The following is a 12,811-nucleotide window of genomic DNA, read 5'->3' on the forward strand; positions in this document are numbered from 1 at the left end:
GGATGGCATGCAGACGCTGTATATGTGTACGTGTGATAATAGTAAACCAATAACAATACCCCTGAATAAGGCTTCTGCTGCTTTCAGAGTGAGCATGGTCAAATAGCTCTTTACTTTCCCTCTAATATATACTTTGTGCCAAGGGTAATTGCCCAAAGGCAAATATTACAAAGATGCAACATATGTAACAGCAATAAGCAGACTGCAATAGCGTGAATGGTGATGTTTATTCTTTTATATACAAATGATACCAGCCCTCTAACTCTGATCCACACTGAACACCATGGGCTAATATTGAGAATCTCCTATACATATCTCAAATTCAGTCCTGCTTACATAGTTAATTGCTTGTTTAACAGCCGGTGACAGATAGTGGCAACTGGATGAACCACACAGCTTACTGGAGTCAGGCTACCCTAGAGTTTCTGTGCTTCTTCAAGGCCTTGTATAAATTGAGCTGAGAACCCTGTGCAGTACTCTGAGTCTTCAGCTGGGGAGAAAGGTTCCGAGTCCTCTGCTTTGGCCGTGGGGCTGGTTGCTTTAAAGTCTTCTTCTTCTTCACCAGTATTGTTGGCTGCCACCTCATTGGGCAGGTTTGGCAAAGATAGCTCGGCCAATGCTCGGCCTGCCCTCAGCATGTCAGCCAATTCTTTAGCACTGCAGCTTGGGGTGTTGGTTTCATAAGTCTCATGGAAGCTGTTGTAATCTACTTCATAGAAATCCTTCTCAAGAGTTAGCACTGGAGTGAACCGATGTCCCCAAAGAACTTCGGATTCTGAGTATGAGCTTCTGGCCTGACAGGTCATTCCTGTTGAGAAAGCACATTGTATTAGGGGAATGCACAACGGCAGACACGAGTGTGACTTGTATACTATACGTGGTGATACGTACACGTTACCAGGGTTCAGTGTCAACCCTCACTGCGAAAGCCAATGGTCTAGCACACACACATTGGTCACTAAGTCCCGTACCAGACTGAGCAACTGCTGAATGCTGAAGGATGTGATTAAACTGGCACACACTCTGTGTGAATATAAAAATGCCCTGACCATTATTGGAAGAGCAGGGGATATTTCTCTGTGGTGCTGGTCATTATTAGATCCTCAATGAACATCACTTAACCTGCTGCTGTTTGGGGGAAGTTGCCCTGAAGTAATTGTCTGCAGTGTTTGCCACACAGCATATCAGTAACTACAACTCAACAGCTGTTGAATCTCAGGGTTGTATATGGTGACGTATATGTACTTTGATAATAAATTGACTTTGTACTTGTGACAAGCTTTGAAGTGCCTCCCTGACCTGTGTCTGTTATCTTGTTCAGTTTTATACTGCCCCGTTGAACAGTGGTAGTACTGGGCTGCTTTCCCTGTGCATGGTTTATGTTTGTGATGTTGGTGTTGGCAGTTAAGCTCGGCAGTTATTGTTCATGGAGTCATACCGCATGGAAGTAGGTCCTTCAGCCCAATCATTGACACAAGAGATTCTGCAGATGCTGAAAAAGTTGAGCAACACACACAACATGCTGGAGGAGCTCAGCAAGTCAGGGAGCACCTATGGAGAGGAATAAACAGTGGATGTTTTGGACCGAGACCCTTCATCGGGACTTGTGCCTGTTGTCTTTTTAGCCCATCTTTTTCACACTGACAAGTGACCACCCATCTGTATTCACCCCATCTTCCAGTACTTAGCCCAGAACCTTCCAGGTCCAAATGATTCAAGTGCTCATTCAGACACCTTTAGAATGATGAAAATGATCCAGCTTCAACCACTCTCTCAGGCAGTTCATTCCAAGTACTCAGCACTTTCTGGGTGAAGGGGGGAGGGAACGTCGACTCAGACCATGAGAGGCCTGCGTCGGGCATTTTCATGCCTTACAAGGTGCAGATTGGAAGTCTGTGTGAGGCTCCACTCCACAGCTGAGGCTTGAACTAGAGACCTTCAAATCACTAGATGAACGCTTTAACTTCTGCATGAAGAAGTCCTCCTCAAATCCCCTTTCTGAAACTCTTGCCCCTTATCCTAAATCTATGCCCTCTAATTTTATCTACCCTAATCTGGGAAAAAAGATTTGTGCAGTGTACTCTATCTACAGCCCTTATAATTTTTATTATATACCTCAATCATGTTCGCTCTTAACTGGATCCACTTCAGAATAGATCCAGTCCCTTCAACATTTCTTCATAAATGAAATACTCCATTCCAGACAACATCCTAGTGAATTTCCTCTGCACCCTCACCAGTGGTATCACATCCTTCCTATACCTTGGTGACCAGAACTCCAGCTGACCAAGCATTTATAAAGTTGAAGCGTAACTCCCTTATCAATGCCCTGACTGATGAAGGCCAATATTCTATATGCATTCTTAATCACATTATCTACCGTGTTGTCACCTTCAACCATCTACTGCAAAGTCCCTCTGTTCCTAACACCCACCATTTATGATGTGTGTACCTGCCTCATTAGTGTACCCAAAAACATCACCTCACGTTTACCTGGATTAAACTCCACCATCCATTTTTCAGCCCATTTAACTAACTCATCAATATCTCTCTGAAGCCTGTGTCTACCTTTTGTAATATCAACAGCATTGCCAATCTTTGTGTCATCTGGGAATTAATTGATCATGTCTCCCACACCTGCATCCAAGTCATTGACAAACAGCAAGGGTCCCAGCACTGAAATCACTAGTCACAGACATCTAATCACAAAACAGCTCTCTACCATTATCCTCTGTCTCCTATTGCCAAGCCAATTTTGGATCTGTTTTGCAAACCTGCTCTGGACTCTAATATTCTGAACCAGTCTCATTATTGAATTCATGTAAATCACATCTACTGGCCTGTCCTCACTGATACACTTTGTTCCCTCTTCAAAGATTTCCATCAAATTGGTCAGACAGGATGTGCCTTGACAAATTCATGCTGGCTGTCTCTGGATGTTCCCTGCCTTTCCAAGTGATCATTAACCCTGTCCCTCAGAATTTGTTTCCAGTATCTTCTCTACCACTGATGCTAGGCTCACAGGTCTGTAGTTAGACCTTGTTTACTGTTCTTCAGTCATCTGGCACATTGCTTGTTCCAGCAAAGTTTTAAAAATCCCATCCAGTCCTGCGGATTTACCCCACTTACACACACCAAGACACGGAGTGCATCCTCTTGATTTATGGAAACCTGTACTAGACTTTCACCTTCTCCACTGCTGAATTCTCCAACTACAGAGTCAGTTTCCTATGTGAATATAAATGAAAAAGTATTCATTTAGGACCTCACCTATCCCTTCAGGCTCCACATACAGATTGCCATATTTTCCCTGTGGGCTCCACTTTTTCCCGGGGATTTATTTATTTATTGAGATACAGTGTGAAACAGGCCCTTCCGGCCCTTTGATTTAACCCCTGATTTCACTTGAGCCTAATCACGGGATAATTTACAATGAACAATTAACCTACCAACCAGTATGTCTTTGGACCGTGGGAAGAAGCCTACGCAATCACAAGGAGAACGTATAAGCTCCTTACAGGCAACGGCAGGAATTGAACCGGGGGCTCTGGTACTGTAAAGTGTTGTGCTAGCAACTATGCTACTGTGTCACCCCACTTTGCCCTTAATATATTTATGGAATGTCTTTAGATGTGTTTTAATCCCGTCTGCCAGTGATTTTTTGTGACCCCTCTTTGCCTTCATATTTTTCTTTTCAAATGCTGTCCTGGACTTTCCTAGTCCTGAAGGGCTTTTGCTGTTATTAGTCATAGATTCAGAGAGATTAATCAATTTGTACATGTGGAAACAGGCTACTCAGCCCGACTTGCTCATGCTGACTAAACTTCCAAATTAAGCTAATCCGATTTGCCCACATTTGGCCCATACCCTTCCAAACCTTTCCAATCCATGCACCTGCCCAAATGTAGTTAAACCTGTCTCTACGATTTCTTTTAGTAGCCCGTTCCATATATCACCACCCTCTGTGTGAAAAACCTGCCCCTCAGATTAGTTCCCTATACCTGTCAAATTCCTGTTTTTTGCAACTTCTTTAAACGTGTTCTTGTTTGAGGAGCCTTTTAGGATATCCTCTCTCAATACTGAAGTAATGCAATCCTTGACTAACAGTACAATACCTCCTACCTTTCCCTTACAGTTACAGGGAAAGTGCAGTGCAGGTAGGCAGTAAGATGCATGATCACAACAGGATAGATTGTGAGGACAAGAATCATGCTAGAGAAACGTTCAATCATCTTCTAACAGCAGGAGAGAAGCTGTCCTTGAGCCTGGTGATACATGCTTTAAGGCTTTTGTACTTTCTGTGCAATAGGAGGGGAGAGAAGAGAGGACATCTGGGGTGGTTGGGGTCTTTAATTATGTTAGCTGCTTTATTGAGGCAGAGGTGTAGACAGAGTCCATGGCGGTGAGGCTGGTTTCTGTGAATTGCTGAGACGAGTCCACAATTCTCTGAAGTTTCTTGTGATTACAGCAGGAGCAGTTATAATACCAAGTCATGATGCATCCGGATAGGAAGCTTTCTATGGTGCATCGATAAAAATTGGTAAGGGCCAAAGGGGGTATGCCAAATTTCTTTAGCCTCCTGAGGAACTGGAGGCATTGGCAAGCTTTCTTGGCCATGGTGTCAACACGGTTGGACCAGGGCAGGCTATTGACAATGTTCACTCTTAGGAACTTGGAACTCTCAACCCTCTTGACCTCAGCACCATTGATATAAACAGAAGCATGCACATCACCCCCTTCCTGAAGTCAATGACCATTGACATTCACGGGCAGTAATAATGCCTGAGAATGTCAAGGGTAGATTTCTGCTGTCTTGTTAAAGAGAGTCACTGCCTGACACACATGTGATGTGGATATTACTTGCATTTATCAGCCCACGTCTAAATGTTGTCAGTTCTTGTTCAAAGCGGGAATGAGCTGCTACAATGTACAGGAATTGTACATCAGTGAACATCCCAGTCCTGACATTGTGATGGAAGGAAGGCCGTTGATAAAAAGGGTTGGGTCTAGGACGCTGCCCTGAGGCCGAGATGCGTTGGAAGTGAGATCAACACACACAAAATGCTGGAGGAGCTCAGCAGGCCAGGCAGCATCTATGGAAAAGAGTACAGTTGATGTTTCAGGCCCAAACATCGACTGTACTTTTTTCCACCGATGCGACCTAGCTGGCTGAGTTCCTCCAGCAATGTGTGTGTTGCTCGGATTTCCAGCATCTGCAGATCTTCTCTTGTTTGGAAGTGAGATGATTGGTTCTGCAACCAAAACATCCCAAGTCATTTATGGGATGGAAGCAAGCAATGTCTGCAAGGCCATTCCTAACTGAGAGGATGGGGATGAGCTGCCTTCTTGATACACCGCAATCCGTGTTGTTGAAGCATTTCTAAGGGTCTGTTGGGTAGTGTTGCAGTGTTTAGGCCAGTGATAAAGAAGGAAGGATGATACATTAAGGAGTCTGGACGGTGTGTGAACAGATGTTTTTTTCCATGTACCTGCTCCTTTTGTTTTTCCAGGTGGCAGACCGTGCAGGTGCCTGGAAGGTGCTGTTAAAGAGGTCCTGGTGGACTGCCAGAGTGATTCTGTTGATGGTAACCTCTGCTGACAACTGGCACCAGTGATGGAGGAGTGAACATTTAATATGGTGGATGAAGAGCAGATCAAACAGGCAGCTTTGTTGTGGATGGTGCTGAGCCATTAGGTGGCAGTGCCATGGGGGGGAAACATTCTCTCAGAGAGGACAGTATCCCATCACAGACCTGATGTGGCTGTGGATGGTGTGGGGGTTTAGAGTAGAGATCTGTCTTGTATTGTATTGAGTGTGATTCAAGCTGGTGAAGTATTGTTGTGGCTCCCACTGACAAACTTTATTTACCTCACTGACCATGCCAGTGTTTACTGAGCATCCCTCATTGCTCCTGAACTGAGGAGGCATTTAAGGGCTAGCTAGTTCTGGTGAAAGGTCATCATCCTGAAAGATGAACCTTGCTTCTCTCCCCACAGAGACTGACTGACCTGTGAAGTATTTCCAGCATTTCTGTACCAAAGAGTCAACCACATTAGTCTGGAGTCATGTGTAGACTAGGTGAGGTCAGTTCATGGCATAAAGGAAACCAAGGGTGGCACAGTAGTTAGGCTAGTGCCCTCAGAAGCAGCACGTTCCAGCATCCCAGCACCCTGGAAATGAACTGGAGGAATGAACAGACTGCCTGCTTCATGCTGGCTCTGGGCTGACCACGGCAGCAGCTGAAGCAGACAGCCACTGTGAGACTGGAAATGTGCTGGGAAAGGTAGCAAAAGGATCAGGAGAGTCCAAGGTGGCAGTTCAGTAACAAAGTGATCAGTGGGGGGTGGCGGTGGCTGCCGTGATCTGCAGATGCCAGGCCTCTGAGAGCAACTGCACCCCGAGTATAATTACCCCACATTTCTTCCAGGGCTGTGGCCGAACTGTGTTTGTGGGGAGATTGGTGTCGAAGGATTATAAGGAGCTAAACTGGACTCTGCCTTCACTTCTCACTGCCTTGTTGAAGCATCCAACATAATCAAACCCACCCACCCCAAACATTCTCACTTCTCCCTCTCTCATCAGGCAAAAGATACAAAAACCAGAAAGCATGTACCACCAGGCTCAGGGGCAGCTTCAAACCACTGGTGTAAGACAATTGAATGGTTTCCTAGTACAATAAAATGGACTCGTAACCTCACAATTTACCTTGTTATGGCTTTTCACCTTATTATCTGCTTGCACTGCACTCTCTCTGGAGCTGTTACACTTTACTCTGCTTTCTGTTATCGTTTTACCTTGTACTACCTCAACGCACTGTGATAATGAATTAATAGAACTGGATGGCATTTCTGTCAGATGAGGATGTTCTGGTCAGAAGGAGGGCAGAGGGTGCCAGTGACCTGCCTGAGAGCTGTTATCTCGGGTGCGCATGAAACAATACCCAGGTAATTAGAGATTTGTAACACTGAGTATTTGCTCACCCCTGAAAACAGAGCAGTGTTGGTAAGCTGTGTCTGTGTCAGCATAACTGATGTAGTCCTTTACTTGCTTCCCGGCTAATGCATTCCCTCAATTACTGCAGGACTGCTCAAAGTACCTGACCTTTCAGAGAGCCCCTCATGCATAATTGTTCTCTACTCTAATTATTTGACTGAGTTACATCTGCAGAGAAAAAGGACCTGAAGTGCAAATGGTGGGAACCTGAAATAAACACAGAAAATGCTGGAAACACTCAGCAGGTCAGGCAGTATCTGTGGAGAGAGAAACACGGTTGATGTGTCAGATCAATGACCCTTGGTCTGAACTTTAAGTTTAAAATCATATCCTGACGGTGGGTCATTGGTCTGAAATGTTAACTCTGTATCACCTTAACCCCAGACGGCCTGACCCGTGGGGGATCTGCGTTAGTTTTACAGAAACAAGGACTTGCATTTGCGCAGCACTTTAACAACTCCAGCAAACGGGACAGACAGTGAAGGAGCTCGGTAGTGCCACTCCCCTGGGGATGTATACGAGTAGTGCATAGAGTCCTGCCCTGTGACCTTCGGGAAGACTGAGAGAGCAGACAGGAACTTGCTCCCCGGGAAGGGATGGGGCGCGAGCAGTTGTGCGCAGTTAGGGGAAGGAACTGGGCCTTCCAGTCCGATCCGAAGAGTGATCTGCTCTATTGAGCAGACAAGGAGATCACTGGCTTCAATATGCACATCCGGCACTCTGCAAATTGAGTGAGGAATCACTGACCATTTTGTAATGGGCCAAACCTGCAGTGCAGGTGTGCTATATACACCAGAACTCCAGCAACGTTTCGACTCACAAAGAACCTGTCTGTTCCCCTCCACTAAAACGACATCGGCCTCTGTTCCCCCAGTTCTTTATGCTTGCGTCAGGATTCAAGTGGACCCTCCATCAACGGGGCAGATGGCATGCTGCACATTGGCTCGTGACAAATGAGACTCTGGTGTAGTTTAGGGAATGCTGGAATTGGCTAACATTCACCTTCCTGGATGTTCCACCTCCACTGACTTTTTAGGGCTTATTTATTCATTTTATTTAAATACAGCATGGATTTGGCTCTTCCGGCACTTTGAACCAAGCCTCCCCAGCAACCCCACAATCCCGATTAACCCTAACCTAATCACAGGACAATTTACAATGACCAATGAACCTATCTGGCCGGTGACACACTGTACCCACACTTCCCTACCAACCAAAGCTGGGCAGCCTCGACTCTGGAAACCTGCCAAGGAAACACATTAAATTTAGACTCTACCTGTTGCTTCCACCATGCCTTCAAGGATCACAACAATCTCAAAGTCTTCCTGCTCCAGCTGACTTCGGCTCATCTCCCAGAAAGGACTTTTCTCGTTTATTTCATGAGAAATGATCAGTGGGGACACCAAGAAGAGGCGATCATCTCCAGTGTCAAAGCCCACATTGATGTCAGTCTGGTTCAGGGGGATGAACTCGCCCTCTTTGGTCTGTCTAGATTTGATGAGCTTGGCTCGAATGGAGGCCTCCACAATGTGCGAGTTGCGAAGATCTCCAACTCGGAACATGAGACACAGCTTCTCGTCTCGGAGAGAGATCACTGCGCGGTGCGAAAACATCAGCGTCTCAGCCCGGTTCTTTGGCTGAGAGATCTTCACAAACATGCACCCTACCATTAGGGCGTTAACAATGGATCCCAAGATTGCCTGGATCAAGAGCAAGATAATCCCTTCCGGGCACTTCTCCGTTATAACTCTGTGTCCATAGCCAATAGTTGTTTCAGTTTCGATTGAAAACAAAAAAGCTGACACAAACCCATTCAAATTATCCACACACGGGGTCCATGTTGGGTCTCCCAGATGGTCCAGATCTCCTCGGATATAGGCTATCAACCACCAAATGAAGCCAAAGAATAGCCAGGTAACAGTAAAGACCAACGTGAAGATTAAAAGATTAAACCGCCACTTGAGATCCACAAGAGTGGTGAAGAGGTCACTGAAGTATCGGTAGGTCTCCTGCACGTTCCCATGATGGACGTTACATTTCCCATCCTTGTCAACGTACCTTTGCTTGAGTTTCTTTGGCTCAGTGAGGAGCCTGGTCCTGTCTGTGGCTAACACACTGTCACGTGCTTGTTTCGGCAACTTCTTTGCTTCTCTTATTGTTGCCTGAATGTCCATGTCCTTACTGGGGAGGATTCGAGAATCTCCTGCCATTCTGTAGTTACTACAATTCCTGATTGCACTTCAATATGAAAACCTGAAATAAAGAATCAATTCTTGTCTGTAAAATTGTATAGCAGCAGAATATGTTGAAAAGATAAAGGAAAAATGTTACCAAAGTAAGTCTGATTACGGCCATTTCCTGGGGAGGTGAGATTACTAGGGTGAAACACTTTGGATCAATTTTTTTGTGGAGGACACAGAAGGCTTGACAACTTTCCATTTTACTATTGCATCAGCCCAGTACCCAACCCATCTGATTTCAGTTCAGCCTTCAATACCATCATCTCTGAACTGCTGCAAGAGAACCTCTCCAAATTTAACGTACCTGTCATGACCCCTGCAGGCCTTCGTGGCAAGCTATGGAGCATTGGGCTTCTAGGTTTTTTGAGCACCAGTACTAACTTATTGTTGTATTAACCTGAGTTGTTAAACCCTCGTGCTTTCTGTTTAATCTTATCGAGTTAATTGTGATGGGCATGGGTTTTCTGTTTTCAATGTTTATTTAATTTGGACTCTTGATTAGCACTGTTAGCAGAGTCCTTGTGTTGAGAATGATTTGTCTCACAGTGCCGCTCAGTCGTGTTACAGATGCTCTGAATAACCTCTCATTTCCATCTCGACATGGGGAGTCTGCTGTTCCCCCTCACCTGGACTGGTCTTTGCACTATGACATCAACGAACCCAGTGGAGCTTCTACAGCAGATTGGAAATTAGTTGGCTGGAGACATGGATGCCTTTTTTTCTCACCTTGTGTCCCGTGTCTACATTTCACGTGCCCTGAGTCTACGTTCCATAAGACCATAAGATATAGGAGCAGAATTAGGCCATTTGGTCCATCATGTCCGCTTCGCCATTTCATCATGGATGATCCAATTCCTCTCTCTGCCCCAATCTCCTGCCTTCCCCCCATATCCCTTCATGCCCTGACAAATCAAGAATCTATCAACCTCTGCCTTAAATGTACATAAAAAATTGACCTCCACAGCTGCCTGTGGCAAAGAATTCCATAGATACACCACTCTCTGGCTAAAGAAATTCCTCCTCATCTCAGTTCTAAAAGGACACCCCTCTATCCTGAAGCTGTGTCCTCTGGTCTGAGACTCTCCCCCCACAGGAAACATCCTCTCCACATCCACTCTAACAAGGCCTTTCACCATTTAATAGGTTTCAATGAGGTCACCCCTCATTCTTCTGAATTCCAGTGAATACAGACCCAGAGCCATCAAACACTCCTCATACGACAAACCTTTCAATCCTGGAATAATTTTCATGAACCTTCTTTGAACCCTCTTCAATGTCAGCACAACCTTTCTAAGATAAGGGGCCCAAAACTGTTCACAATACTCCAAGTGAGGCCTCACCAGTGCCTTATAAAGTCTCAACATTACATCTTTGCTTTTATATTCTAGTCCTCTTGAAATGAATGCTAACATCGCATTTGCCTTCCTCACCACAGATTCAACCTGAAAATTAATCTTGAGGGAATCCTGTACAAGGACTCCCAGGTCCTTTAGTGCCTCAGATTTTTGTATTTTCTCTCTATTTAGAAAATAGTCAGCCGTTTCATTTCTTCTACCAAAGTGCATGACCATACACTTCCCAACATTCTATTCCACCTGCTATTTCTTTGCCCATTCTCCTAATCTGTCCAAGTCCTTCTGTAGCCTTTGTACTTCCTCGAAACTACCTGCCCCTCCACCTATCTTTGTATCGTCTGCAAACTTCGCAACAATGCCATCAATTCCATCATCCAAGTCACTCATATATAGTGTAAAAAGAATCAGTCCCAACACAAACCCCTGTGGAACACCATTAGTCACCGGCAGCCAACTAGAAAAAGCTCCCTTTACTCCCACTCTTTGCCTCCTGCCAATCAGCCACTGCTTTATCCGTGCTAGAATCTTTCCTGTAATACCATGGGCTTGTTAAGCAGCCTCATGTGTGGCACTTTGTCAAAGACCTTCTGAAAACCTAAGTTCACAGCATCAACCGATTCTCCTTTGTCTATACTACTTATTATTGCTTCAAAGAATTCCAACAGATTTGTCAGGCAAGATCTTCCCTTGAGGAAACCTTGCTGACCACAGCCTATTTTATCATGTGCCTCCAAGTACCCTGAAACCACATCCTTAACAATCAACTCCAACATCTTCCCAACCACTGAGGTCAGACAAACTGGCCTATAATTTCCTTTCTTCAGTCTCTCTCCCTTCTGACACTTGCAATTTTCCAGTCCCCAGGTACCATTCCAGAATCTAGTGATTCTTGAAAGGTCACTACGAATGCCTCCACAATCTCTTCAGCCACCTCTTTCAGAACCCTGGGGTGTATGCTATCTGGTCCTGGTGACATATCTACCTTCAGATTTTTCAGTTTCCCAAGAACCTTCTCCCTAGTAATAGTAACTTCAGACATTTCATGACACCAGGAGCCTCCACCATACTGCTACTGTCTTCCATAGTGAAGACTGATGCAAAATACTTATTCAGTTCATCTGCCATTTCATTGTCCCCTATTACTACCTCTCCAGCATTGTTTTCCAGCGGTCCGATATCCACTCTCGCCTCTCTTTTACACTTCATGTACCTGAAAAAACTTTTGGTAGTCTCTTTAATATTATTGGCTAGCTTACTATTGTATTTCATCTTTACTTTCTTAATGTCGTTTCAGATGCCTCCTGTTGGTTTTTAAAAGCTTCCCAATCCTCTAACTTCCCACTAATTTTTGCTCCATTATATGCCCTCTCTTTGGCTTTTATGTTGGCTTTGACTTCTCTTGTTAGTTAAGGTTGTGTCATCTTGCCTTTAGAATACTTCTTCCTGTTTGGGATGTAGATATCTTGTCCCTTCCAAATTGCTTACAGAAATTCCAGCCATTGCTGCTCTGCCATCATCCCTGCCAGTGTTCTTTTCCAATCAGTTCTGGCCAACTCCTCTTTCATGCCTCTGTAATTCCCTTTACTCCACCATAATACTGATACATCTGACTTTAGCTTCTCCTTCTCAAGTTTAGGGTGAATTCGATCATATTATGATCATTTGTCCCTGAGGGTTCTTTTACCTTAAAGTCTTAATCAGTTCTGGTCATTGCACAACACCCAATCCAGAATAGCTGATCCCCTAGTGGGCTCAAACATGAGCTTCTTTAAAAAGCCATCTTGTAGGCACTCTAGAAAATCCTCCTCTTAGAATGCAACACCAGCTTGATTTTCCCCAATCTACTTGCATATTGAAATTCTCTGTGACTATTGTAACATTGTCCTTTTGGCATGCATTTTCTATCTCCCATTGTAATTTTTAGATGACATCCTTACTACTGTTTTGGGGTCTGTATATAACACCCATCAGGGTCTTTTTACCCTTGCAGTTCCTTCGCTCTTTCTACAATGATTCAACACCTTCCCACCTATATCTCCTCTTTCTAATGATTTGATTTCATTTTTAACCAACAGAGCAACACCGCCCCCTCTGCCTTGCTGCCTGTCCTTTTAATACAAAGTGTATCCTTGGACTTTCAGCTCCCAGCGCTAATCTTCTTTCAGCCATGATCCAGTGATGCCTACAACATCATACATGCCAATCTGTAACTGTGCTGCAAG

At 44.7% G+C, this 12,811-nt stretch overlaps 1 protein-coding gene across 6 annotated transcripts in view; it reads right to left on the reverse strand.

Annotated features, from left to right (window-relative positions):
* Nucleotides 1-217: 217 nt before the first annotated feature.
* LOC134340967 (G protein-activated inward rectifier potassium channel 4-like) overlaps nucleotides 218-12,811 on the reverse strand; it is an 82,176-nt gene continuing 69,582 nt past the window's right edge. For all 6 annotated transcript variants that reach the window (XM_063038625.1, XM_063038626.1, XM_063038624.1 and 3 more), the window contains 2 exons: nucleotides 8,271-9,247; nucleotides 218-808 (listed from right to left, as the gene is read on the reverse strand). In XM_063038625.1, coding sequence (XP_062894695.1) covers nucleotides 417-808; nucleotides 8,271-9,204 — 1,326 coding nt within the window. In that variant the 5' untranslated portion in view covers nucleotides 9,205-9,247 and the 3' untranslated portion in view covers nucleotides 218-416. The remainder of the gene's footprint in view (nucleotides 809-8,270; nucleotides 9,248-12,811) is intronic.

Source organism: Mobula hypostoma, chromosome X2 (genome assembly GCF_963921235.1).
Source record: "Mobula hypostoma chromosome X2, sMobHyp1.1, whole genome shotgun sequence".
NCBI classification, from domain to species: Eukaryota; Metazoa; Chordata; class Chondrichthyes; order Myliobatiformes; family Myliobatidae; genus Mobula; species Mobula hypostoma.